This window comes from Lampetra planeri, chromosome 65, assembly GCF_965212315.1.
Source record: "Lampetra planeri chromosome 65, kcLamPlan1.2.h2, whole genome shotgun sequence".
NCBI lineage: Eukaryota > Metazoa > Chordata > Hyperoartia > Petromyzontiformes > Petromyzontidae > Lampetra > Lampetra planeri.
Genome location: NC_136171.1, coordinates 1,295,913 through 1,323,074, shown reverse-complemented (window position 1 = coordinate 1,323,074; position 27,162 = coordinate 1,295,913). Strand labels below are relative to the sequence as shown.

At 49.9% G+C, this 27,162-nt stretch overlaps 1 protein-coding gene across 3 annotated transcripts in view; it reads right to left on the bottom strand.

The window, feature by feature from the left end:
- Positions 1–27,162, bottom strand: part of LOC144737172 (enteropeptidase-like) — a 70,985-nt gene that overhangs the window by 41,292 nt on the left and 2,531 nt on the right. The window contains exons 2-10 of one of the 3 annotated variants that reach the window (XM_078619893.1): positions 21,090–21,223; positions 19,505–19,572; positions 15,530–15,702; positions 14,411–14,698; positions 11,635–11,751; positions 9,448–9,556; positions 8,131–8,240; positions 4,682–4,825; positions 3,388–3,531 (exon numbers count right to left, since the gene is read on the bottom strand). In XM_078619893.1, coding sequence (XP_078476019.1) covers positions 3,388–3,531; positions 4,682–4,825; positions 8,131–8,240; positions 9,448–9,556; positions 11,635–11,751; positions 14,411–14,698; positions 15,530–15,702; positions 19,505–19,572; positions 21,090–21,223 — 1,287 coding nt within the window. Of the gene's footprint in view, positions 1–3,387; positions 3,532–4,681; positions 4,826–8,130; positions 8,241–9,447; positions 9,557–11,634; positions 11,752–14,410; positions 14,699–15,061; positions 15,471–15,529; positions 15,703–19,504; positions 19,573–21,089; positions 21,227–27,162 lie in introns of those variants that run through there. The other 2 variants (XM_078619892.1, XM_078619894.1) reach the window with 2 other exon arrangements.

The window sequence follows — 27,162 nt, the reverse complement described above, 5'->3', positions numbered from 1 at the left end:
CCGCGTCATATATCGAAAAGGGGTGCGGCATTGCAATGCTGACGCGTTGTCCCGTCTGCCTCAATCGTCGAGCTGTGCATGTTCGTCCGGTGCGGGCCGTTGTAAACCTCCGACGATGAGATCAGCTACCATCATGGCAGCGTTCAAGGACACAGAGCCCGCCGAGGTGTTTGCACCTGCTGATAGCGTTTTGCCCCTTACGCGCTCTGAATGGGTTCGAGAGCAATTGGAGGATGTGTCCCTAACGGCCTTGCGGCGTCACGTGGAATTGGACCCAAAAGCTTCTGTGCCTGCTGACGGACCGCGAATGGTCCTTCAGGATGACCTGTTGATGTTGAGGGAGGATATTTTATACCGTTGTCGTCTTGTCGTCCCCACTGCTCTTCGAGGTAAATTGATTCAAGTGGTGCACGAGGAAAAGTTGTTGCATCTTGGGGTCCGGAAGACGTTGCTAACACTGCAGCGTGATTATTATTGGCCGGGTATGTCAAGTGATGTGTACCACTTGGTCCAAGGGTGCATGGAGTGTGCGCGTAGGAAACCGCCGCAGAGGAAGTCCCAGCCTCCGCTGCAATCCATTTCGGTTTCACCGATTAACGAGTTTGTAGCGCTCGATATCCTTGGGCCCTTTCCGGCCACTCCAAGAGGGAATAGATTTATTTTGGTGGGTGTTGAGTATTTCTCACGATGACCTATGGCTTGGCCGTTGCCTGACCAGTCAGCAGCTTGAATTGCTGAGGCGTTTTTGTATGGATACGTAATGGGCAAAGGGGCACCTGAGCAGCTGCTCACTGACCAGGGGCAGAATTTCTCGTCGAAGCTGCTGCGCGAGGTCTGCGACGCGTTGGGCACTAAGAAAATTAGAACGTCGCCATATCATCCCCAGACAGATGAGGTGGTGGAGCGGCTGAATAGGACTCTGACATCCATGCTCTGTCAGGCAGTTAGCGTGTCGCAAACGGATTGGGATTTGCATTTTCCGAGTCCATTGGCCGCGTATGGAATGGCCCCCATGCTTCCACGGGATTTTCGCCGTTTTTTCTCATGCATGGGAGGAAAAATGTAACTCCTATAGACGCTCAATTGGGTTCGTCGAAGGAAAAGGGGAATTCCAAATTGTCTGTGCACATGCAAATTACGCTGGAACGCATTTCGGCGGCTCGGGAAGCAGCCAAATTGAACACCGTCAAAGCACAGGTGGCTAACGAGCAAAATGTAGCGAAACGGGATCACGTACTGCCATGGTCCATAGGTGACAGGGCATGGTTGCATTGCCCGCGGTTGCCAGTAGGTACGTCCCCTAAGTTGCATAAGCCTTGGCAGGGTCCCATGGAAGTGATCGAGGTCAAACGGCCTCAGTGTGTGCATGTACGAGTGGCCCATCGCCGTTGGTTTGTCCATTCGTCGTGGTTAAAACCGTTTGTTCCTCCTTGGGCTGTCTGTTGTGTCCGACGAGCCGAGGCAAGTGCTGGCAGAGGGCATACGTCAGAAGGATTGTGTCATGCCGCCCACAGCTTCCGAGCCCATGACAGCTGAAGGACTTCAAAGCCTCGCCGAACGCGAGGAGTTGCCTGCTGCCGCCGAGCCTGCAACACCTGTGAAGCCGATGTTGCAACCTACTTCTCCGGGGGTTCCAGTGGTGTGCACACCCCCTGTGAAGGAGATGAAGACCGTCTCCGTCGTCGCGAACTCGGTCTAAAAGATTCCGCTGATGGGAATGTCCCTGTGTGTTGTGTGAGGGGGGAATTGTGGTTGTTTTGCTTGAGTTATGAATTTTTTCTCTCTCCTCCATCTTGTTCCCTCTCGCCATTTTCTTGTCATCCCTTGCCATGTTAGGTGCTTTCTTGATCGTTCTTACGGATTGTTACGTAGATGACACGTTCATCATCTGGCCATATGGCTGATCATCTCTGAACCAATTGCTCAGCCACATCTATTCCATATACCCAGCCATCAAATTCACCATGGAGGTGGAAAAAGATGGCAAGTTACAATTCTTGGATGTTTTAATCGAAAAGAGACCAGATGGCTCAATTGGACACTGTCTAAAGGAAAGCCACCCATACTAATGCCTACCTAAAACGTGACTCCCACCACCATCCATCCCAGAAGAATTCCCTCATAAAAAACTCTACACCATAGAGCTCGATGTATTTCCGACCATCATCACCTAGCCAGTGAACCGGAACATGTACACCAAGCTCTCAAGATGAATGGATATTCAGACTACACAATCCGTAAAGCTATCATCCCAACAGTTGGGAAAGAACCATCTGAGGACCCAATCAAAACCATCACCTTGCAATAAATAGCAGGAGTCATCAAAAATATGTCAAAAATAATGAGCAAACACACGATCCAGGTTCGATTTAACACAGCACATATAATTCGTGATCTGATCCCATCTCTGAAGGATGTGCTCCCTGACAGGCAATACTCCGGCGTCTACAAAATAAGCTGTGTCTGCAGCAGTAGTTACATTTGGGAAACTAAGCGACATGTCTCGGACCGTGTTCGTGAACATAAGGCAGATCTGAAACACGGGAGGACCAATACCTCTGCCGTGGCTGATCATTGCTTTAATGCGGTGAGCTCACACGAAATGTGTTTCTTAAAGACGAAGGTACTTTGCAAACCCACTGGCTATCAACAAAGATTCGTTCATAAAGCCATCCAGATATATAAACACGGACACAATTTCAACCGAGAAGATGGGTACAAACTGAGCAATCATTGGAAGGACGTTCTTAACCAGTTTAATTCATAACTGGCTGTGATGTTTCCATCTTACCTTCCGATGTTAATTGTTATTTTAGGCTTTCTGACTTTATATTAACAGGTTAAAAAAAGTTATCACACTAACACAGCCACCTCGTGCGCCGACGTGGCGGAAGCTCTGCAATCTTACATTAACGTCCTAATATCTCACATTAACATAGCTGCTGCGTTGGTAGTAGTGCGGCATTGTCATTGTTGCTGCATTGGCAGTGGTGCACTGCCCATGACCCTGTATGCCGCCGATACACTTGGGCCACGCCCATCCCCGAACCTTTATAAACATTTTGCCTTCAGATCGAAACGCCTTCAGATCGAAACGTCGTAGTTTGTTTTATTTTCTTTGAACCTATCTACGTGACTTTACCGAAAGACCCAAATAATATCTCTTTCTTTGCTGAAGCCCTCTTGTCGTGGCGAACAGACCTCGGACATTGGGGCATTCTAGCTCATGAACACGTCACCAGTCGCAAGGACAGAAGATGGTTCTCTGCTTGCAGGAGCAGAGCGAGCAGAAGATGAGCTGCGATCGATTCCGCGATTTTGCTTTTGCTAAAGCACGCGAGAGAGAGGAGCCGGGCAGCCGAGCGGGAGAAAGAGGGGTTTGTGAACCTGCGCCTGTGGTGTGGTCCTGTGGGGGTCCAGCGAAGCCGGGGAACCCCGGCCGGGTCTGTCGGTTCCATTTGTTGTCCTGGGGCACCAGCTGCTGCCAGTAGCATAGGCCGTCCTCAAAGGTGCAGTTTATCTTCTGGTAATCTATGGAGTAGGTTGGGGAGGTTCAATTGATCACGCGCATGAGTCATGCAGGGTGGCCGTGCAGTGGCATAACACTCGTGCCTCATGGTAAGCAGGGGCCCGGGTTCGATTCCCGACTCGGGCGCCTTTCCGCGTGCAGTTTGCATGTTCTCTACCCCCTGTTGTGCAGTGTGTGTGTAAGTGCTTGATAGTGTGGGGAGCGGTAGCGTCGCGGTTAGCGCGCTGGGAATTGAACCTGACGACACGGGTTCGTTTCCCGCTCACGGCCAACACCAGTGACGATTATCTGAACCGGTCCTGGGCCTCCCCTAGGTCGACTCAGCTGCAAGTGAGTACCTGGTGCAATGTGTAAACATCGTCACTAGGGAGATAAAGGCGGCCGGGCGTGGTGTTGGCCACCCACCCCCTCGAGTGCCGTGCCGGCCTTTATAGGTGCTCGCTAACAGCACTTGCCCCCTACAATCTGTTAAGGCTATACGGGGGATCTTTGTCTTTTTATATTTGATACTGTGAGTGAATGTGCAGAGTTTGTATGTTCACTCCCCCCTGTTGTGCAGCGTGTGTGTTAGTGCTTGATAGTTTGAGTGTGTGAGTGAATGTATAGAGTTTTTATATATATCCCCCCCCCACCCCATTTTGCGTGGGTTTTCTCCAGGTTCGCTGGTTTCCTCCCACAGCTGAGAATATACACGCACAATGTCACGGGTATTGGCCAGACATCCCAATACTGAAAAAAATAGTTGAGCTGCACATTACTCATGTTACGTGTTTGTTGTCCTTCCCACGCACCTCCGATTAGAATGGTTGGCGATGTACGATACGAAAGAAGTTCCAACATGCATACATACAGTACATGAGCAATCATCACGCCCTTCCTGTGAAACTAGCGCAGACTCTGGCTGTGAAACGCAGCAGTGTGGCGCCTTCCCGCGTGATCATCGCACTGCACTGTAAAGAATGACGGCGCCAATACCGAGTGTATTAAACCGCAAATCAATTGCTGCCACCCAAACATAGATGCTATGTCCCTGGACTGTCCACGTCAAACTTGGGACGGGTGGCAGCCACAGTCACCGGTTCAAACCTGGGACAGGTAGCAGCCACATTCACTGATTCACACTTGGGATTGGTGGCAGTGACAGTTACCGACCAGTGAGGACGTCCAGCCGGAATATGGTGTAGGTGGCGTTGAAGCCCTGGTTGGGGACGTTGCCCTCCAGCGAGGAGAAGACGATGGTGGCATCGCTGTGGAGGACGCGCACCGAGCCCGGGTCGGCGGAACCCGTGTAGCGCTCTGCTCCGCGCAGCACATTGCAGCAGAACAGTGGTCAGTGCAACGCCACTCAGCGCAGTACCACACCGCTCAATACAACAAGACTCACACTATCATACCACTCAATAATACACTACTCACAGTGCCATACCCCCACACACCAGCCACCTAGTTTCAACTTCCTCAGGAAGGAGTGGTATATCCTCAACAGGATCAGGACTGGTCATGGCCTATGCCTCGTCAACCTCCACCGATGGGGAATAAGAGCAAGCCCCCTATGTGCCTGTGGGTGGAGAAAACCATGCACCACATCCTAGACGTCTGTCCAATCCACCAATTCAGAGGAGGCCTACTCACCCTCAACACGGCAAAAACGTATCCCACAGATATAACAGCTCGACACGAGCTGTGAGTGTTCCTGAGACTTGCATTGTCTTTGTATTGGTCGCCTTTTGGCGTTCTCTGGTCGAACGATGGTGGCGAGGCAAGGCCATGGAGAAGGCTGCTGTCTCTGGTATAGGCCAATCAATTTCAAAGACAATGCCAAATATTATCAGAGCCATGTTTGTTTGCATGTTTTGCCACACGTATATATGGTTAATGCAGACTTTATGCCTTTTATGTGTTTGGGTGATTTGTTTACTGTTCTTGTACTTTGCACGACTATAGTGTTTTGCAACGTTATTACCCCGTGCCCCTAACTGGACATCTGTGAAAAGAGCTTTTTAGCTCATCGCATTCCTCCAGTATAAATACTGATTCTGATTAACGCACAGTGTGACCCCGTATTGTCCAAACGTCCCCATGTAGCAGGACCTCCCCGATAGGAGTCTTGGGGCTCGGCGTGGCTGTCCTGGCTGAGCCGCTCGCTGTCGTGGTTTTGTGAGTTGTGCTGCTCAATCACCAGATAGTCGGCATCATTGGTTTGGGCACAGTTCAGATTGAACCGGTTCAACTTGGTTTTGGAAGATTTGGTAACGGTTAAACAGTTTGACAAAAAAGACGTGTTTAAAACAGTTAAAATGTGCATATTTTCCACAAATTATATTCTTGCATGTGGCATTGTGTTCAGTAGCTAAACGCAAATGTGGAGGTATGTTGCTGCTGGCCCCGACGAGAGGGCTTCAGGAAAGACAGAGTTCGTGTTTATTACAAACTATAAACATTTATTTTTATTTTACCAGGTAAGGCCCACTGAGATATTTAGCTCTTGTTTCAGAAGCTACCTGGCCACAAATGATACCTCAACCAAGTGGCTCATCATCCCGTGGAAAGGTAGAACACCCAAATACTATGAACGCGTGTTACTCAATGCGGAGGAAAAATACCTGGAGAAAAATCCACGCGACCACGGGGAGAGAGACACGCAAACTCGAAATATACAGCAGGCGTCAGGGTCAGGATCTAACCCACAACTTCATGTATACCAGGCGAGGTAGTTAACATCTCGCCAAGGTGTCGTTTTGCTGTTGCTCCTCCTCCATTGAAGGAGCGCAGACTACAGTGGTTTGGTATATGGGTCCATATCTTGGGTTGCATGGCCAAAATCACACTGACTTGCGTCTTTAATGCATCTCTATGGATCCCTGTGTATCTATATAGATCTTTATGTGTCTCTATATATCTCTGTGTCTCTATGGATCTGTGTGTGTCTCTATGGGTCTGTGTGTCTCTATGGATCTCTATGTATCTCTATGGATCTCCGTGTGTCTCTATGGATCTCCGTGTGTCTCTATGGATATCTGTGTGTCTCTATGGATCTCCGTGTGTCTCTATGGATCGCTGTGTGTCTCTATGGATCTCTGTGTGTCTCTATGGATCTCTGTGTGCCTCTATGGATCTCCGCGTATCTCTATGGATCTCTGTGTGTCTCTATGGATCTCCGTGTGTCTCTATGGATCTATGTGTGTCTCTATGGATCTCTGTGTGTCTCTATGAATCTCCGTGTGTCTCTATGGATCTCTTGTGTGTCTTTATGGATCTCTGTGTGTCTCTATAGATATCTGTGCGTCTCTATGGCTCTCTGCATGTCTCTATATATCTTTGTGTGTCTCTATCGATCTCTGTGTGTCTTTATGGGTTTACTGTATGGTCCATAGCTTGGGTTGCGTGGTTACAATCACGCTACTGTGACTGGTGACTTTAACTGTCTATTCGTGAAGGAGATGTGTGCATCGGCCTGTTGTCGATGTCCTGATGCGGCTGATGATTCCACCGCTGGTGTGTCTCTGAGGGGTAATGTCAAAGCCAGGATGTGCGACGATGTTCGGGTCCCTGATCAGGAGGCGTTCATCTTGGACGTCCGCGTTGTTCCACTCTGTTCACGATCGGCGTTCTTCCAGATCTGCGTGGGACTCTGGGATGGTGACAGCAGCAGCGCGATCCCAGAAGGGGGGTGGGACTCGAGTCGCCATCAAGGGACATTGGTGAGGTCTTGGTTGATGTGGAGGCTTTCGCTAGCAAGCAAGCAAGCTCGCAAACTCCCGTGCACAATAAACTCACTCTCAGAATGTACGTGAGCTCTACAGCACTGGCTCATGCTAAACAACCTAGACATCAACCCCTCAAAGTCCGAGGCCATGTTTAGATAGCTTTGGCAATCTCACTTTGCCGGAAATTACACTCCACAATCATCTCACCTATCAGTCGCATACCAGCGAGTCAATGCGGTCACACACTTACCACACCCGGGCTTGTATGCCGTATCAGGAATTGCAAAGATAGGGACGCCGCAAACACCACCACACGTAGTCCAGTGGCTACACGCCTCGGCTATTGCATCTCTCCACTGTACGGAGTGGAACGATCGCCTTCGCAAACGTCTCCAGCGTCTTAAAAAAAGAACGCCCTCCACGTTTAATTTCGGCTCGGTTTGTATGTTTTTGTTCATGACGATGTTGCCGCTGCTGTTCCCGATGATAACGCTGACTCCGACACTGCTGCCACTGCTGACAGTAGTGATAATGATGATGCTGCTTCTTCCGTACGGCCGATGTAGACGCAGAGACGACGACTACAATTTCACATTCAGGTGGTCAAGCCCATACAACCGCGTCAGTAGGAGCAGTAGCGGAGTAGCAGTACATCATCACGATCGCTGTGATGTTTGCTTCTTCATATTTGTGGGTCGGGGCATTGCGTTGTTATACGTTGTGCGATCTGTTTCTGGATGACCACAGTCGCACACTGCTTGCGAGTTTATCATTTTACATTTGCTGTTTTAAGCTGCTGCTACTGCAGCTGATGATGGTGCTGACGATGCTGCTGATGATGCTGCTGCTGATGCTGCTGCTGATGATGATAATGCTGGCGGGTCTCCAACTCACCGGTGCGCTGCTTGTCGCTGCCCAGCCCGGCGTAGGGGATGAACACGGCTCCCTCCGCCTCGAGATTAAACTCCACGAAGCGAATCTCGATGGCTTCACCCTGCGGCGCTCTGTGACACACGCGGTGACGTGCGGTGACACCTGGTGACGCGTGATGACGTGCGGTGACATGCAGTGATACGTGGTTACACATGGTGATGCGCGGTGATGCACGGTGACACCCCGCGACACGCGACAATGCGCCATGCAATCTGCGACCCAGCAGTAAGCGCGTTTGTCGCTTGCCGCGGGGGCTTTCAGTGGGAATCTGGCAGTCCCCGTCCTGGTTATCATGGCGCGGTGTTCGTCAACCGCAGAGTACAACTACGCACCGCCTGCCTCGCTCGCCGCTGAAGCCTTAGACCCCATGGTGTCATTCGAAACGAGACGGTCATTGCGCACCGACGTCATGGTCCAAATGTGTCAGGTGAGAAAAACGACACCGCAGAATATACCCCCCTTGGAATTACACAGGCAGCAGCAGCAGCAACCATCGTCACCCTAGTTGTCGACTCGTGCCCGCTTGCAGGCCAGGCGCTGAGTCACATTGTGCCACACAGGGACAGCTGCCACCGGGGGGGGGGGTGCCCTAGGCTAGACCTCACAGCAGCAATCATTGCCCCCCCCCCCCCCCACTGGCAGACTAATTCTTGAGAAATATTTTGTCGCACAGGTACAGCTGCCACTGAGGGTGCCCTCTCACACGCGCTGAGATGTGAGGATGCAAGTCACTCCTCATCACGTGTCAAGTGCTCCGAGATGCCCCGGCATTTAGGAGGGCGGGCACCTCCGATTGGCACGGTTGGCTACGCACGGTGCTTTTAAAGAAGATTAACATACATACGTGCCTACAAACAAATTACCACGGTCATTGTTATTACATGGGGCATTCCTGTCACATGTAACTGCTCTTATCCATAACGTGATCTACACCACATATCACGCCTCCAAAGTTGCTAACCCTGATCTCCTCCTCCTCCACCCTGCACACCACGTGTCCCACCCATCACTACCTCCTGTTCCCAACCTCCAAGTTGCTATCCCTAACTTGGCCGTGAAGGTCTTCACATCGTCTACACGTACAAACAATGTTTCAGAAATAATACATATTATAATTAGTTAATAAAATGTATCAATACTTATAATTTGCGATATTTCTATTTATATGTTCATGGCGGCTCCGTGTCTTTGACCTCTGAGCCACCCGGGCATCCACCGGAGGCTTCGTCTCCCGCTTCTGTGCCGCTGGGTGGGAGTCGCGCGCGCGGAGTCACGCACCTCACGATCCAGTGGCACACGATGCCGATGGGGTAGCTGTCTGGGAAGTTTTTGGAATGGAAGCTTCCCGATGTCTCATTCAAGAGGAACTTGTCGTCGCACCTGGACACTAAATACACAAACACGAGAACACGCACACACGTACCAGTTGAACATAAACAACAAACAACAACAACAACTGACTCAATTGGGATGACCGCGGCAACAATCATCGCATCCCCTACTGGCAGAGTAATGCTCCTCTGCTCACAGGACAGGTTCATCATAATAATAACAATAGTTTACATTTGCAACGTGCATTTCATCCAAGGATCCCAATACGCTGGAGAAGTTCTTGACCGAGAAGCTGGCCACCAACAATGTCCTTGTGCCACGCAGGGACAGCTAACATTGGGGATGCCCTCTTAGGAATGTGGCCAGATGAAAGGGGATGTCAGTCGCTAAATTCCGTGTAGGGCCCTGCCTGATGCCCTGGCTCAGTGGAGAGCAGCTCCGTCAGACAACCAACTCGTGGTGATCACTGTCGCTCACATTGTGGACCTGGGGACCTCACAGACCCATCACGAGGCAGGAGGGGAGAGAGACTGCAGGCTGCACAAAAGTTCCTGCACGCCGCCCCTGCACCGGCCTGGAGCGTCACGGCCTCCTTCCTCCTGAAACAGCTGGGGGCTCTGCAGTGCTCCAAACAACTATTCTACTTGGACCTGCAGGGCCTCCCACTGGGACAGCTGCTGCCACCTTTCTACAGGAGCGTCCTGCAGACATGGAGCTCCCTCGTCGTCAGGAGGCTGAACCAACCGCGATCGGCCGAAGATCTGGTGTTCGAACCGATCCTCAGGAACCCACAGACAAAGCTGCCATCCACCACTGCCATTCCCGGCATGGAGAGGCGCCTCACCAATGCGCGGCTCACCAGGATGGGAGATCTGGTGGAGCCTGGAACACGGGGCCGGTGGCTCGGACCAACAGACATGGCCGCAAAGACAGGGCTGCAGTCGCTCCGGGTGGTTGCCCGGATCCTGGCCGAAGCCAAGGGAGCCTTCTCAGCGGCAGCGGGGAAAACGCCCCCCATCGGAGTTGGGGATGACGAGGCCTCTCTCGGTCCCTCTCCACCGGAGCTCTCTGTCGTGCCACTGCATCGCCAATGCCAACAAGCGAAGGCGGATCACAGCCTGTGCCGGCTGGAAAACCTACCGGAGGTGGCCTTCGCAAATGTAAAGAGGAAGGTGCTCTACTCCTACATGGTCCGGTTTCACCAACAGGACACCCTGAGGAACCACAAGGACCATGCCTGAAGGAAAGCCCTGCCCTGCATCTCTCCGGAGAGGCCTCGCTGGAGGCAACTCTACTCCAGCCCGACGTACAACCGCATCGGTGACCTCAGCTGGAGCATCGCCCACGGCACCGTCACCACCAACGCCTCCCTGGCACCCTTCACTGACACGTCCCCAGAGTGCCGGTTCTGCGGTAAAGTGGAGACGGTGGCGCACCAATACGTGGAGTGCAAGAGCCTGGACTTGTTGTTCAAGGTCCTTAAAAACATCCTCCTAAGGTTAAGCCTCCACTTCTCCCCGACGGTCCTCATCTTTGGATACCAGAAGGGCGACGGACCCCAACATCTTCAGGGGCTGGTCAACGTGCTCGTCGGCTATGCCAAGCTCGCCATTTACAGGGCGAGGAAGGTGGCCCTGGAGGGGAAACGTCCAGCCAGCAGCGTGGGCATTTTCCGCGCTCTGGTCGGAGCCAGGGTGTGGCTGGAGTTCCGCCATGCGTGGCTGACCCACGCCGTACCGGCCTTCAAGGAGCAGTGGGCGATGGAGGAGGCCGTGTGCTCCGTGGCAGATGACGGGGAGCTCTGCATGCTGATATGAGCTACCCGTCGGAGGCCGTCGGACTGCGAGAAGGGCTGCGTGCAGAACGAGAGAGAGCGAGAGAGAGAGCGAGAGAGTGAGCGAGAGAGTGAGCTAGAGAGTGACCGAGAGAGTGACCGAGAGAGTGAGCGAGAGAGTGAGCGAGAGGTGGGGGTTTACATAAAGCAAAGTAAAAAAAAAATTACGAAATGATGAACGAAGAAAACTGCCGACTACACCGAGCATCTTCTTGTTTCCTCTGATCGTAAAACAATGGAAATGAGAGAGATGAGAGGAGAGAGATGAGAGAGAGGAGGGGAGAGAGATGAGTTCTCACCACACCCCTCCTCGTCTCCCGCATCGGCGCAGTCACGGAGGCCGTCGCAGCGCGTGGCGAGCGGCACGCAGATGCCATCCCTGCACTGGAAGAAGCTCGAAGGGTCACACAACGGGCCTGGTGGGGGTAGAGGCGGGTGAGAGGGGGTTGGTGGCAGGGAGACAAAGATCCCGTGTTAGCCGTCAACAGACTGTTGGGGGTACATGCTGTTTGGCGAGCAACTGTTAAGGGGCCGTCCATAAATGACGTCACGCACCTAGGGGGGTGGGTCGGACATTTGTGACAATGTGTGACGAGGGGGGGGGGGGGTTTGAGAAATGTGACGTCACATCAAAATGCGCAACTTTAAATAAATAAACGTTTTACTTAATTAAATATACTTTTTAATAAATGTTTTCTCCTACAACATCAGAGTGCAGCGCCACATTAAATACGCACTACAATGACAATAGTTTAAAGCGATTTGAGGCATGTTTTATTTTTTTTTGGGGGGGGGGGAGGGGGTCAGAGCTTTGTGACGTCATATTTGAGGGGGGTCTGACTTTTTGTGATGCAGTGTGACGATGGGGGGGGGGGGGTCAAAAATCGTCCAAAATCTCGTGACGTTATTAATGGACGGCCTCTAAGGCAAGCATGGCACGCGAGGGATTTTGGTGTGGTCAACACCGTACCAGGCTGCCTTTGTCTCCCCAGTGTTGATGCTTACATACCACACCAGGTACACATTTGAGGTTCAATCCCGACCCCGACGCCTGCAGTATATTGGGAGTTTGCGGTGTCTTTCTCTCTCCCTGTGGTGGCGTGGATTTTTCTCCAGATCCTTCAGTTTTCCCCCCTCTACATTTAGAATCAACATCCACGCGTTCAGAGTGTTTGGCTGCTCTAAATGTCCACGCCGATGACAAGCCAACTCGGTTGGGCTAATCGGAGACTTCAATTTGACTTTGTAGGGCTCTGAATGGCCTCGCTCCGTCTTACCGAAAGGAGCTGCTCACCCAATGGTTCGGATGGGATGGGGTGAGGGGGCTTCGTGGGGTGAGAATAAGGCCTTTCTCACCCTGGAGCTCACAGGGAATGGCGCCATCAGCCCTGCTCAGGTTGAGGTGCAGACTGGCGCCCCCCTCTACAGGGTGTCCCATGAATCTGGAATCGTAGGGAAAATAACGGATTCATATGTGTTTGTTTTTGCAGGCCCAAGATGTCTCTGAGTGAGGAAGAACGAGTCCAGATAATTCAGGAACAATGTTGGACACATTGAGCACGTTCTGTGAATAACAGCGTTATTATTGCCTTTTTGTATTATTTTTCTATGATTCCAGACTTATGGGACACCCTGAAGCCCTGCTGCTGCTCGCTGTATGTGTCTATGTTGAACTTCTTTCGCACCGTACGTGGTCAACAGTGCTAATCGGAGGTGCGGGGGGGAAGGACAACAAACCAAACGCACGAAGCAGTTCCAAAGAAGTGAGTTTGTCGCTCTAGACGACGATTTAAAAGTGGACACAGCTCCAGCAGCTTCCTAATATCGGAAGGAAGAGCGTTCCAGACGGCCGCAGAAGCGGACGTGAAAGCGGGCGATACGATGACTGTCTTTGATTGACAGCTGAGCCGCTGCTGCTGCTGCGCGGATGACTGGAGTTCGCGTGTTGGTTCTCGCTCCTTGACGAACTACGAAGCCGGCGGCTCCAGGTCGATTCCCCGCTCACGGTCAACACCAGTGACGGTTGTCTGAACAGGTCCTGGGCCTCAGCCTCAAATAAGTACCTGGTGCAGTGTGTAAACCAAGGCCGTAGCCATGGAGTCAACATTGAGGGGGACCAAATCTTCCAGGGGGTCTGGGGTCCCCCACCCCCAGAAAAAAATCTAAATTTGAAGACGAATCTCCTGCCTAAAATATTACAAAATTCACTAACACATAGGATTGACTTTTTATTTTTAACAATGTCTTATAGTTTATTGTATTACATTGCTATGTTTTATATTTTTTACCTTTTCTTGTTTTATTGTATGCAATGGCAGAGATTAGGGATTAATAAAGTACAACCATAAGCACGATCATATAAACAGAAATCTATTTTATAGCAATATATAGGGGGGGATATTTGAGCATATTTGAACATTGGGGGGGGATGTGTCCCCCCCAATATATATTATAATTACGGCCTTGGTGTAAACATCTCCAGGCGGGAGACAAAGGCGGCCGGGCGTCGTGCTGGCCACCTGCCCTCTCGTGTGCCGTGCCGCCCTTCATGGGTGCTGCTACTCGCTAACAGCACTTGCCCCAACAGCTAAAAACCGCTACTGCTGCTGCGAGGATGGCCGGAGTTGGAGTGATGCTCATTTACCCTCCTTGCTGGTGGTGTCTGCAGCTCAACAGACAAACCACGCGTGATCACCAGGACCAATGAAAAATCCTTGTCGCCCCTACGTAAGGCATCTTTACCACACGCCCTCCCCGACTATGCAACAATCACTCCAGCTGTGCCAGGGTGTCCATTTTGTTTAGTTTTTAATTCAGATCTAGGGGCACGATTCCAAAGCGTCGATTGCCTCGCGAGGAAGGCCGAGAGAGGTCCTGCCCACAAGTCTACGTCGTAAACATACCGGATCGGACACTGCCTGTGAAGGCCTGTGGCCTCGTTCGCTGTGCTATTCAGGAATGAGCCATTGCCTAAAATATGTCTGATTTGGGCCATGACGTCACTGGGCTTGGACTAGCACGTGCCACTCACGTGTCACTCACCTGCCACTCACTTGCCACCCACGTGCCACTCACCTGTCGTGCTCACAGAATCCGATGAAAGGTCACTTGCAGTGGTGGTGGCCGTCATGGTGACGGGTGTGTGAGTAGCAGTGATTGCCGTGGTGACGGGTGTGTGGGTAGTGGTGGTCGTCGTGGTGACGGGTGTGTGGGTAGTGGTGGTCGTCGTGGTGATGGGTGTGTGGATAGTGGTGGTCGTCGTGGTGATGGGTGTGTGGATAGTGGTGGTCGTCGTGGTAATGGGTATACGGGTAGTGGTGGTCGTCATGGTGATGGGTGTGTGGGTAGTCGTCAGGATGGGCACTGCACACACACACAATCACACAGTGGGTCATGATGAAACACAATTACTAGTCTGCTTGTTTCCGCAGGAAAAGTCTCACAGAGTTCCAACACTCTCTTTAAGGAGGGAAGTTCCTGCCAAGTGTTTCTCAGCAGGGGGCGATGTTGCTGCTGCGTGTAACTGAGTAATTTGCAGGTAATTTATCAGCATTGGCATGTTTTGGACAATATCAGTTACATTGGGGGGGGAGGATTTTTTTAGTTAAGGTAGGAAACTGGAGAACCCAGATGAAACCCACGTACAAAAGGGGAGAATATAGGCAACACAACAAAAAAAAACTGTTATCACTGAGCTATCCAAATATGAACGTGTTCTTTGCTTACACAGGAAAGCCTCGCTGAAACTCAAGGCACTTGGGATGTTTGTGCCCATCCAACTGTGGAAAAATGGGATTTGTTCTGAAGATTAGTGTAAATACTATGTCGATATAAGTGTGAAACAGGGGAATGGTTTGAACCATAAACCCCCCTAATCAATGGCACTGAAATGGTACAACCCATATTGCGTAACGGGTCACGAGGGGAAGAACGTTTGTGACGAAATTAACCGTGTGGACGGAGAGACACGAGGTTTTTCTCAAGGAAGAGTGCCTAGAAAATGGGGGAAACTGGTGTATAATGATAATGTTAAAGTCAACACAAGTACTGTACAGATAATCGTATTGTTTATTAACTGTATTGCTATAGATATGTGCTATATGCTTGTATAAACCAATTAAGTGTTAACTATGGTTTAGAATGTCACATCAAAAGACATGTTAATTTTGGGTAAACATCGCTGCTCAGCCTCACCACTGATGTCAACGCTCGCCAACTCGATGCTGAAACGCCCCAGCGTGCCGTGCTGCGCGTTCACGGCGTCACCTGCCAGGGCGTTCATCAGCACTTTCCGTGCCTCCAGGGCGACACTCTGCGTCACCGCAGAGTGGAAGTTGAGCAGAAAGGCCACGATCACGCTGCCATTCCTACAGCGAGAAACCCACAGCGAGAACCTCCCGGTTAAATTTACTCAACACGCCCACATAATCAACAATTATTCGTGGTGGCAGCTGTAATCCAGCACTGTGGAGGCAGCAGTGAGGGTTGGTGGATCACCGAAACTCCGTCTCCTTGTGCGTCGAGGAGGAGCCGAATAGCCTGACTTTCCAGGAGAAGGTGGTGCAGCAAAAAAGAACCGTGCACTCCACCTGTTCTATCTGTTATGGGATAGAGTGTTGCCCCCTCGTATGCGTGGGTTTTTCGCAGGTGTTCCAGTCTCCTTCGATACGTATAAATACTCATTCATTGGCTGATAGAACCTCAATATATACAGGGGACCGCAGAGCTTGGGCAATTGTTGGTCACGCCGGCTCATTGTGTGGCCGGGCATCCGAGTCATCCTCTCTCTCTCTCTCTATTCCAGGGGTGGGGAACGTCCGGCCCGCAGGCCGTATAAGGCCCGCGAAATCATCACACGCCTCACCAAAGAGAAGCAGTTCCAGCCATCACATTAGGGGCGAGTTAATTAAATGTTTGACCAAATATAACAGGCTAATTTTTGAGATGATAATTTTGTATGGCCCGCGAATGATGTTATAAATATCCAAATGGCCCTTGGCAGAAAAAGGTTCCCCACCCCTGCTCATGCCTATGCGAGTGAACCGACGTTTTGCAGTAGCGACAGTGGCTCTACAAGTTGAAGTGAGCACAAACCGAATCGCCGCTAAAAGGGGTCGTTGTACCCTTGCGTTAGCAAAATACATCAGGAATCCATTGATGTATCAGTAATAGTTGCTAACAATAATGCAGGTGGTCAACATTATTTAATGAATATATTTTTTTGTAATTATAACATTAGTAAGTATTACGCACTGTACGCGTCTTCTGAAGTACGCCACTTTTGGGGATTTCGACGAGATTACGAATCGATATTTTATATCCATCCGACTGCTTCAGGTGTAGCCGCGTGGATTTGTTTCAGATCGCCGTTGAATGCTCTGATTGGGGCAGCCCGTTCATGATATGTCACACGGGTCTGAGATGGATTTTGCGTTCTTTTATTCCTCACTCTAACACCATCGTGTTTGTAGCTGTATCTGCATTATAATTACTATGGCAAATTTAAATTACTATATATTTTTGCGATACAGCATGCTATATTTGATGATAATCTATATTTAACTTAATTTTTTATTTAAGGTAAATATAGATGGTTTATTTTAGTGCGACTTCATGCATTTGTTGGAGAAGCAGCAGTGTTGTTGTTGTTGATGAAACCCAAATTAGGAGCTTCTTGGCTCACAAAATAAACCGAAACTAAACTGAGATGTTGGACTACCACAACCACAATCACAAACTGGACATCTCGTTAATTTTCCATTTCAGGGAGAAAGTTGTCCCACATCATTCCACGAAGTGTCCGGATCTGATCCGAGGAGGACCCAAGATCTTCCTCGGCTAAGTCAGATCCTGGTTGGAGGATTGTGCGGATCCCTGACGATGGATTTCTGCAGCAGGCTGGTATTTGCCCAGGCTTCGCGAGTGCAGTCGACTGGACTCCTACGGGGGCAGCTGGCAGGAGACGAGGTTGGAGCTGTATCACTCCCAATTCGGGTCTCAGCGATGCTCTCAGTCAATGTGTCTGCGGTGAGGCTTGTTTTAGGTGGAGCCCGAGACTCTATACTGGTCACGTGAGATCTCACCCTGGCTAAACGCTCTTTATTAACGTTGACAACAAATAAATTAAAATCGATTCATAATATAAGTCCCGATTCGTCCGAGCAGCTTTAGAACACCTGAGTCTGAAACTGAGGAATAGCGAAGGGGAGTTCACCCAGATCTGGGGCCCCCTCGTTAATGCCACTCCAGCGACCTTGAGTTTACTTGACTGACCTTGAAATGACACTGACTGCCCCCCCTCTCTCCCCTTCCTTCCCCGAATAAAGTCATCTGACACACCACGTACCGCAGAACGCTACGGTCCTACACGTCCGCGTTGGTTGTCTGTCCGAGCCGCCTATCCCACTACACACCACACTCCCCTTGTCGCGAAAATTGTATAACCCCCCTGCCCCCGTGGTTGTATCAATACAAATGTATTTACATTTTTTTAATCTATATATATAAAAGGGAAATTTGTGAATGTGTGTCTGTTCGAAATGTTTAGCATACTTCCCAGCATGCAACAAACTTGAAATTTGGCATGTGGGTAGCTTCCAGACTGTACACAATGCAAAACGTAGAAAAATAGACTTTTGTATTTGGGGGGGGGGCGCAATAATGGATATATTTTGCACGGCAAGTGAGCGGTGACGTCACATCTGTGATGCTTCCCGCATTCGGCAGCGCCACGCAGTGTGCCTGCTGACGTCACGCATCCCCCCCCACCCTCCGCGTAGGCCGTGTATTAATCCAAGACAAGAATCCAAGTCTCGGGCGAAGCCGGGTAGTAGAGATAGTTTTAAATAAACGTTATCGTGACCACGAATCGTGGGGGGTGGGTCTAATTGTGGGATGCTATCTTCCTCGCCTGGTATACAGGAGGTCGGGGGTTCGATCCCGACTGACGCCTGCTGTCTATTTGGAGTCTGCATGTTCCCGCCGTGGATTTTTTCACCGGGTCCTCCGGGTTTTCCCTCCACATTTTGAAGCAATGCGTGTAGACTATTTCGATTATTTTGCTGCTATAAATGTCCAAATGATAAGCCACTCGCTTTTCAAAAATAAGTTAATACCTCAGTGGCCTTTGTCTGGTAGGATGGGGATCGTTGAGTGTTGTATTTGTCTGTGTTTGGGTGATTTGTTTACCTTTCTTGTACTTTGCACTCCTATCGTGTTTTTGTTTTGTGTTTGTTGTAACGTTCTTACCCCGTGCCCCGACTGGACATCTGCGAAAAGAGCTTCATAGCTCATCGGATTCCCCCAGTGTAAATACAGATTGTGATTCTGTCTCAGAGCCATGCGTCACTCTCATTGGCTGAGCGAATGATGGGGGTGGGGCACGTTTGCTTGGCCGACGCTGCTGCGTGCTCGCACTCGTAAGCGCTTTATAGATCTTCTGATTAAAAAAAAATAGTAAACATTTTCTGCGAGACACGCGATAAGCGTCTCATCTCAAAAGCACCAGGTCAGCAACAGATCATTCATCTGCCAATGTGGGTGGCTGATGATTGTTGTGCGTTCTAGCCTAGGGCACCACCAGTGGTAGCTGTCTCTGTGCGGTACACAAGGGGACATAGGAACTGGCCTGCAAGAGGCCATTAGTCTGCCAGTTGGGAGTGTGTATTGGTAGCCAATCGTGCTAATCAGCGGTACGGGGGGAAGGACATCAAACTAAACACAAAGCGCAGTTCCCTTGAAATGAGTTTTCAATTCAGAATTACAAGTGCACAGCTCCAGTGACTTCCTAATATCGGAAGGAAGAGCATTCCAGACGGCCGCATAAGCGCATCTTAAAGTGCGTGATGCAGTGACCATCTTTGTTCAATGGTTGGCCAAAAGCCACTGCGAAGATGACCGGAGTTTGCGTGATGGTTTATTCTCCTTGACGACATCATCAAGGTATTGTGGTTCAACATAAGCTTTAAAGAAATGAGTTTGTCAATCTAGATGATTTTAAAGTGCCTAACTCCAGTGACTTCCTAATATCGGAAGGAAGAGCGTTCCAGACGGCAGCAGAAGCGCATCCGAAAGTGCCACGCGTTGCAGTAACCGTCTTTGTTCGATGGTTAGCGGCCATTATTTGCAGCGTGGTCTTGCAATATCGTGCGAATGAATCCCAGGTCCTACTTGAATTCCTTCACGCTTGTGAATGAGTAGAGGTGGGCGAGGCTGCTGGAGGAATAGAGAGAATCCATCTGCAAAACAAACAAACAAACAAGGGCAGCGCACACAGGGTGGCTGTCACGACACAAACTTAGCAACTCAAACGGGACTACCCGGCTCAGAACATAGGCTGGAAATTCCACATTCCTAAGACGAGTCCAGGATACACTTAGAACGTACGTTTTTCTATTCCCACGAAGTAGTACTGATATCAGAGTTTAAACAACATCGCGGGTTGCAATCCGGGTTCACGGTACAGAGAGTGGAGGAGTTTATTAGGCAGAGTGAGAGAGAGAGCGAGTTAGTGAGAGAGTGATAGAGTGAGAAATGAGTTAGTGAGAAAGAGAGAGAAAGAGCGAGTTAGTGAGAGTGGGTGAGTTATTGATAGAGTAACAGAGTGAGAGAGTTAGTGAGTGAGTTAGTTAGTGACAGAGTGAGAGAGTTAGTGAGAGAGTGAGAGAGCGAGTCAGTGAGACTGAGTTAGTGAGAGAGTGAGTGAATGAGTTAGTGAGAGAGTGAATTAGTGAGAGAGCGAGTGAGCGAGTGAGAGAGTGAGTTAGTGAGTGAATTAGTGAGAGCGTTAGTGAGTGAATTAGTGAAAGAGTGAGTTAGTTAGTGAGAGAGTGAGTGAGAGAGTGAGTGAGTTAATGAGAGAGTGAGTTAGTGAGAGAGCGAGTTAGTGAGAGTGAGTGAGTTAGTGAGAGAGGGAGTGAGTTAGTGAGAGTTGAGTGAATTAATTAGTGAGAGAGTGAGTGAGAGAGTTGAGTGAGTGAATTAGTGAGAGAGTGAGTTAGTGAGAGGGTGAGAGAGTTAGTGAGTTAGTGAGAGAGTGAGAGAGTTATTGAAAGAGTGCGAGAGTGAGTGAGTTAGTGAGTTAGTGAGAGAGTGAGTGAGTTAGTGAGAGAGTGAGTTAGTGAGAGAGTGAGTGAGTTAGTGAGAGAGTGATTGAGTTAGTGAGAGAGTGAGTGAGTTAGTGAAAGAGTGAGAAAATGAGTGAGTTAGTGAAAGAGTGAGAGAATGAGTGAGTTAGTGAGAGAGTGAGTTAGTGAGAGCGTTGAGTGAGTGAGAGAGTGAGTTAGTGAGAGAGCGAGAGAGTGAGTTAGTGAGAGAGTGAGTGAGTTAGTGAGAGAGTAAGTGAGTAAGTGAGACAGTGAGTGAGTGAATTAGTGAGAGAGTTAGTGAGTGAATTAGTGAAAGAGTGAGTTAGTTAGTGATGGAGTAAGTTAGTGAGAGTGAGTGAGTAAATGAGAGAGTGAGTTAGTGAGAGAGCGAGTAAGTGAGAGTGAGTGAGTTAGTGAGAGTGGGAGTGAGTTAGTGAGAGAGTTCAGTAAATTAATTAATGAGAGAGTGAGTGAGAGAATTGAGTGAGTGAATCAGTGAGAGAGTGAGTTAGTGAGAGGGTGAGAGAGTGAGTGAGTAGTGAGAGAGTGAGAGAGTGAGTGAGAGAGTGAGTGAGTTAGTGAGACAGTAAGTTAGTGAGAGAGTGAGTGAGTTAGTGAGAGAGTGAGAGAGTGAGTGAGTTAGTGAGTTAGTGAGTGATTTGCTCCACCAGGCTCTGGATGTCGTAGGCGAGGACTTTGAACGAGTCTGTGCTGCTGTCTCCCAGCGCCGGCACGAAATCGGCTCCGGCCGTGATGCGGAACGAACCCTCGGCTGCCCTCACGCCGCTCACCTGCGTCGACTCTTCTAGAGGCACACAGCATGCGGGTTAGCACGCACGCACGCAGCCACAAGACAACGAACCCTTAACTGGCTGTTGGGTGCAAGTGCTGTTTGCGGGTAGCACCTGTGGACGCCGCCACGGTAAACGCGTCCGGCCGCTGATGTTTACACATCGCACCAAGCACTTATTTACGGCTGAGTCGACCTCGGGGAGGCCCAAGACCGATTCAGACAATCGTCACTGGTGTTGGCCGTGTGCGGGAATCGAACCCGGGTGGCCAGGTTCGTAGCGCAGCGCGCTAACCGTTTCACAACCGCTCCCCCAACACACACACATAGTCACATTGCCACAACAACAACAACCGCCATTCGCCACTAAGTGGCGGTGACGTCACCACGACGCTTGTGCCAGGCTATGTGCACCTTGAGGCCACGTGAAGTGTCGAACGCCCGCTGGCAGGAGGTCACGGGGCAGACCCAGGTGCCACGGGTCGACTGACCGAGATGACCGAGATGACTGGCTGATGCACCACCTGTGCATCCTACTGTGCCAACTTGCTGTGCTTTAGCCACCCGGCACTCCGCTCGTTGTTGTGAGCGTCACTCCTCTGCCCTCCGTTGTTGTTGGAGGGCGACTGCCTCCAACTGCCCAGTAGTGTCCTTCACGAGCCTCCTTCACAGAGGCCGATCTTGACACTGCTGGTACCAATCAACGGCAAGGCAACTCAGCTCCACATCATTCTGTATCACATCACTCCATCTCTTCTCTAGCCCGTTTAGCCCCCTCTATCCGGCCGAACAAAAGCTGTTTAAGCATGCGGTGACTGGGCATGTGGGCTACATGACCCAGCTAACGTAGCCTTGCCTGCTGGAGGAGCTCACCGATGGGACGTTGTCCAGATCTTTCAAGGATTTGTGAGCTCCTCACACAATCCAGCCTGGTTAAACCCAGGGTGGATGGTAAGCAAACCAGCCTAAATATTTCTAACCAGCGACGATGTTCCATTAGGTGGTCCACGTTTCGCAAGCATAGAGAAGGGAGGGCATGACTGGCCGAGAAGACCTGAAGATTCGTGTGGAGCGACAGTCTAGGTAGCTTCCACACAGCACTACGCTGTGTGGAAGCTCACACTGCCCAGGTATGGGAAACTCTCCACTCTCTCCACAACTGCCCCATCATCAACTGGGAGTTGTGGGGGTGGAGTGTCTGATGGTACAAAATACACAGGCAGGTGCTTAGTTTTGGTGGGGCTGATAGTAAGTCTCCACCTCTTAGTGGTAAGCTCCAGGTTCAGCAACAGCACCCCCAACGTCTCCTCTGAGTGAGCGGCAATTACCAGATCATTGGCATACAGAACATTGTATCTGTACCAGATGGAAATTCCTCTGGTACAGCTATCGAAGGCTTCACGATCAATGTGGTCGAAATAGATGTTAAATAATGTGGGAGCCTAAGGACATTCCTGTCACACCCCAAGGTGAACAGGGAATGGCTCTGCTCCCGGCCACGTAATTTTACCCGGGCCTGCTCACCATCATGTAGGTCCTTAATGATCGTGAGCAGAAAGTCAAGGACTCCAAAACCACGAAGAACAACCAAGAGCCCAGACCTACTGATGGTATCATAGGCCTTGACCAGGCCAATAAAGCAGAGATGTAGGTCTTGTTGGAATTCTCTACACCTCTGCTGTAGCCGATGGACAGAAAATATGCCATCTGTGCAAGACCGCCATTTCCTAGATCCATATTGGGGCTGGCAAGGCGATGTTGAATCATCCTTGCCTGGACCTTTCCCGGCACACTGAGGAGTGAGATGCCCCTGTAGGTGTTACAGTCTGTGCGGTCTCCCTTCTTAAATAAGGGGACCACCAGGGCAACCTTCAAATCCTGCTGAACCTGTCAAGTGGTCCAGACTGTTGTTATGTCATGTAGATAAGTCGGTGCACAAACGCCACCCTCCTTCAGCATTTCGCTTGGGAGATCATCTCTGGCCGGTGCCTTTCTTAGTCCCAGATTCTGGATCGCCTTCACTACATCCTCAACAGATGGCACCTCAGCCAGCCACCCACAGGGGGTGACTACTTCTTCCAATATTTGAGGCACCGCAGCCTGAGCAGGGTCATCCCCACTTTGCCCCATGATAGCCACACACACACATAGCCATAAACAGAACCACAGCGCTCCGGTTTATAAAAGCCGGAAAAACATTGAAACAAACTCGGGTCCAATCAAAACTTTCAGACGGGATTTTATTTTTCCGGCAAGAAACTTATTCGACTTCTCTTCAATCTCAGCTGCAGTCAGGCTGAATGTTCGCTGCAGCTGCAGCTGAGAGGCCAAGCGGTGCCACAATTGGAGAGAGCACCAGCAGAGAATGATACCCTGAGCAATCATTGGAAGGACGTTATTAACTAGTTAAGTCATAACTGGCTGTGATGTTTCCATTCTACCTTCCGATGTTAGTAGTTATTTTCGACTCTGGTGTTACATTAACAGGTTAAATGTCTCACTAACACAGCCACCGTTTCTCGTTGTCTTTTATGTGGCGGTGGCTCTGCGATCTTGCATTGACATGCTAATCTCTCAAAATACAATGGCCACCTCCGCAGCTTCATCGTTGTGGAGGTAGCTCTCTAATCTTACATTTACATGCAAATTTCTCACTTTAACATCACTAGCCCCAGCCACTTCGTTTATGACCCTTGGGCCACACTCATTTCAAACCTTTAAAACATTCTGCCTCAGCAGCTTTCCTGTGTTGCGATCGAAACGTCGTGATTTAATTTATTTTATTTTATACCTTTTCATTTTATACCTACGTGACTTTACCAAAAGAACCAAAGAGTATGGATCCCTGCAGTCACGAAAACTTCAAATCTAGATAGAATGGTACCCAGGACGAGATCTGTAATTATTAGCACTGTGGGGCGACGGATTGGACGTCTCGAGTCTATTTTGTTAGGGCCGGTGAGAATTCTAGAGCCCAGGATGAATCTCAATTGAAAGAGGGTGACCTGGGGCATCAATTTGCCTCTTGGGGTGTGGGGGTGGGGGTGATTCCTGTTATGTATAATCTCAATTGAGTAATTTGCAGTGTGATTTTGGCGATTTTTTTAAAACCCTGGAGTCGGCACAGAGTGGGGCCGAATCTCGCTGCACGAGCGACCGACACGGGGTGCTTGTACGGGAGAAGCAAACCACGGATCATTGCTCCGGAGATATCCCTGCAGCAACCAAAAGCGCTGCTCCACAAGATTGTTGTCAATGCCAGCAGCAGAAGCGGTTTAACACGTAGGAGGCTTTCGCGACCAGTATTATCCATAATAGAAATGTATTTCTTAGTTAGATCGCGTGAATATATAAATGTGTCGTTAAACAGGCCACCACCCGACACAGCCAATTAGCAAGGTTTGTCACGTGAACAGAACTTGCCAATTCGTTACTAATACAGCACACCGGTGTGTTGGAGAGTAAATCCACAACATTTACAATCTGAGTACGACGTTTCACCAGTAATTACAATCGGCATCATCAGGCGACAGCCAGATTTGTGGAGAAATCCTCCTGTTTCGTTCCTTAAATAGATGTGAAGACGTCACTTGTGAGCCCTTCACGTGCGAATGGAGGGGGGAGGGAATTAATGAATTAATACAAATGACAACGGGTATAATATAAAATAAATAAAACTCACAGCTCATCGGATTTCTCCGGGACAAATGTTCTGATTATTATAGTTACGCCTTCTCGGCACTCGGTGGTTCGGAGACCGGCGGTCCCTCAGTGACGAGAGCTCAGCTGGAGGGCGAGGCCCGTTGGGTGACCCTCTGCGGACGCGTCGCGCCCGTCGATGTTCTTGCTCATGTTTTTGTTTGTTGCGGTTGCACCCGATTCAAGAGCCGAATGGCTTACAGGGCTATACCAAATAAATTAAATTGAAAAAACTGAAAATGTCTACGCGGTGCGCAAACTCGACCGCCAACCGAAGACGGGCGTGGTGCTAGGGAGACAAAGGCGGCCGGGCGTGGTGCTGGCTACCCGCCCCCTTCCTGTGCCGTTCTGGCCTTCATAGGTGCTCGCTAAAAAGCACTTGCTCTAACAGTCTGTTAAGGCTACACGGAGGATCTTTGCCTTTATCTTTGTGTGGCGATCCACCGACCCTCACGCCTCCACAAGTGCTGGGTTGGATCGCAGACTGCCACGTGCAGATCCACAGCAGCCCCGCTTACAAAGCTGCCCCCTGCGTAAGCGTTGCACCTTTTGGAACCTTCATCTCAAAGCACCCCCCTCCTATTCCCCTTCCCCCCTTCCCCTTCCTCCTCCCCTACCCCCTCCCATTCCCACTTTTCTTCCCCCTTCTATTCCCCTTCCCCAACCCCCTCCTATACCCCCTCCCCCCGCCCGCCACTGCGTCAAGTGCGCAAAGTCCTCCACCACCCTCAGCCCTTGCGATCCAACTACGGGGAACTCAATGATGACAAATAAGACTAAGGCATTATTTATACAACTACCCTTTGCGGCAATTAAACAGGTGGTCTGATGCTGGCGAGGCTAGCCCATAAAGAAGGCTGTTTACGATGTAGGCCAATCAGTTTCAAGCACCATTCATACATTATGATTATCGGAGCATGTTTGTTTGCATGTTTTTCCACAAGTAGGTGTGGCTGATGCAGACTTGATTAATTGCAAAAGGCGTCTTTCTGGTGTTTGAATATCTTAATGCAACTGTATTAGGGGCCGTCCATAAATGACGTCACGCACCTGGGGGGGGTCAGACATTTGTGACGATGTGTGACGAGGGGGGGGGGGTTGAGAAATGTGACGTCACATCAAAATGCGCAACTTTAAATAAATATAGACAACACGTTATACTTAATTAAATAGACTTTTGAATAAATGTTTTCTCCTACAACATCCGAGTGCAGCGCCACATTAAATACGCACTACAATGACAATAGTTTAAAGAGACTTGAAGCATGTTTAATTTCTCGGGGAGGGGGGGGGGCAGAGCTTTGTGATGTCATATTTGAAGGGGTCTGACTTTTTGTGACGCCGTGTGACGAGGTGGGGGGGGGTAAAAATTCGTCCAAAATCGCGTGACGTCATTTATGGACGCCCCCTTTTTGCCAGAAATGGTCAAACTTATTCTTATTTTTCATCATTTTGGATGCTGGCAAAAAAAATGCTTCACCTAGATATAACTTGTTCGACCCGAGCTATAAGTGTTCTGAACTGAGAAAAAAGACAAACCTCCACTGCCTTCATCACGCACACAACCTTCCGCTTGAGTACGTGCTGCTGTTAGAGGTGGCGGTAGCGAGGAACTGAGTTCCCACCTCTATGGTCACCTCTTGGCCGGCATCGATTTTTTTTTCAAGAATAGGTTTTTTAACCCTTTCCGGCAATAAAACATGTGTTGTGTCCGGATGATCAACCACCACAAATAGACACACACACCTTTTACAAAGCATCAAGTGCTGCATTCACCACAAAAAGGGTTAAATCGTGCAAACCAAATCTGTTAAAACCAAGTTGAACCGGCTCAATCTGAACTGTGCCCAAACCAATGATGCCGACTGTCCGGCGATTGAGCAGCACAACTCACAAAACCACGACAGCGAGCGACTCAGCAAGGACAGCCACGCCGAGCCCCAAGACTCCTATCGGGGAGGTCCTGCTACATGGGGACGTTTGGACAATACGGGGTCACACTGTGCGTTGATCAGAATCAGTATTTATACTGAGGAATCCGATGAGCTATAACGCTCTGTTTTACAGATGTCCAAGTTAGGGGCGCGGGGTAAGAACGTTACAACAACAAACACGATAGTAGTGCAAAGTGCAATAAAAGGCAAGCTAATCGCCCAGAAACATACAAACACAACTAAAACCATCACAATCCTACCACGCAAAGCCCACTGAGGCGTTAACTTATTTTTTCAGAAACGAACCTGGCTCTCACA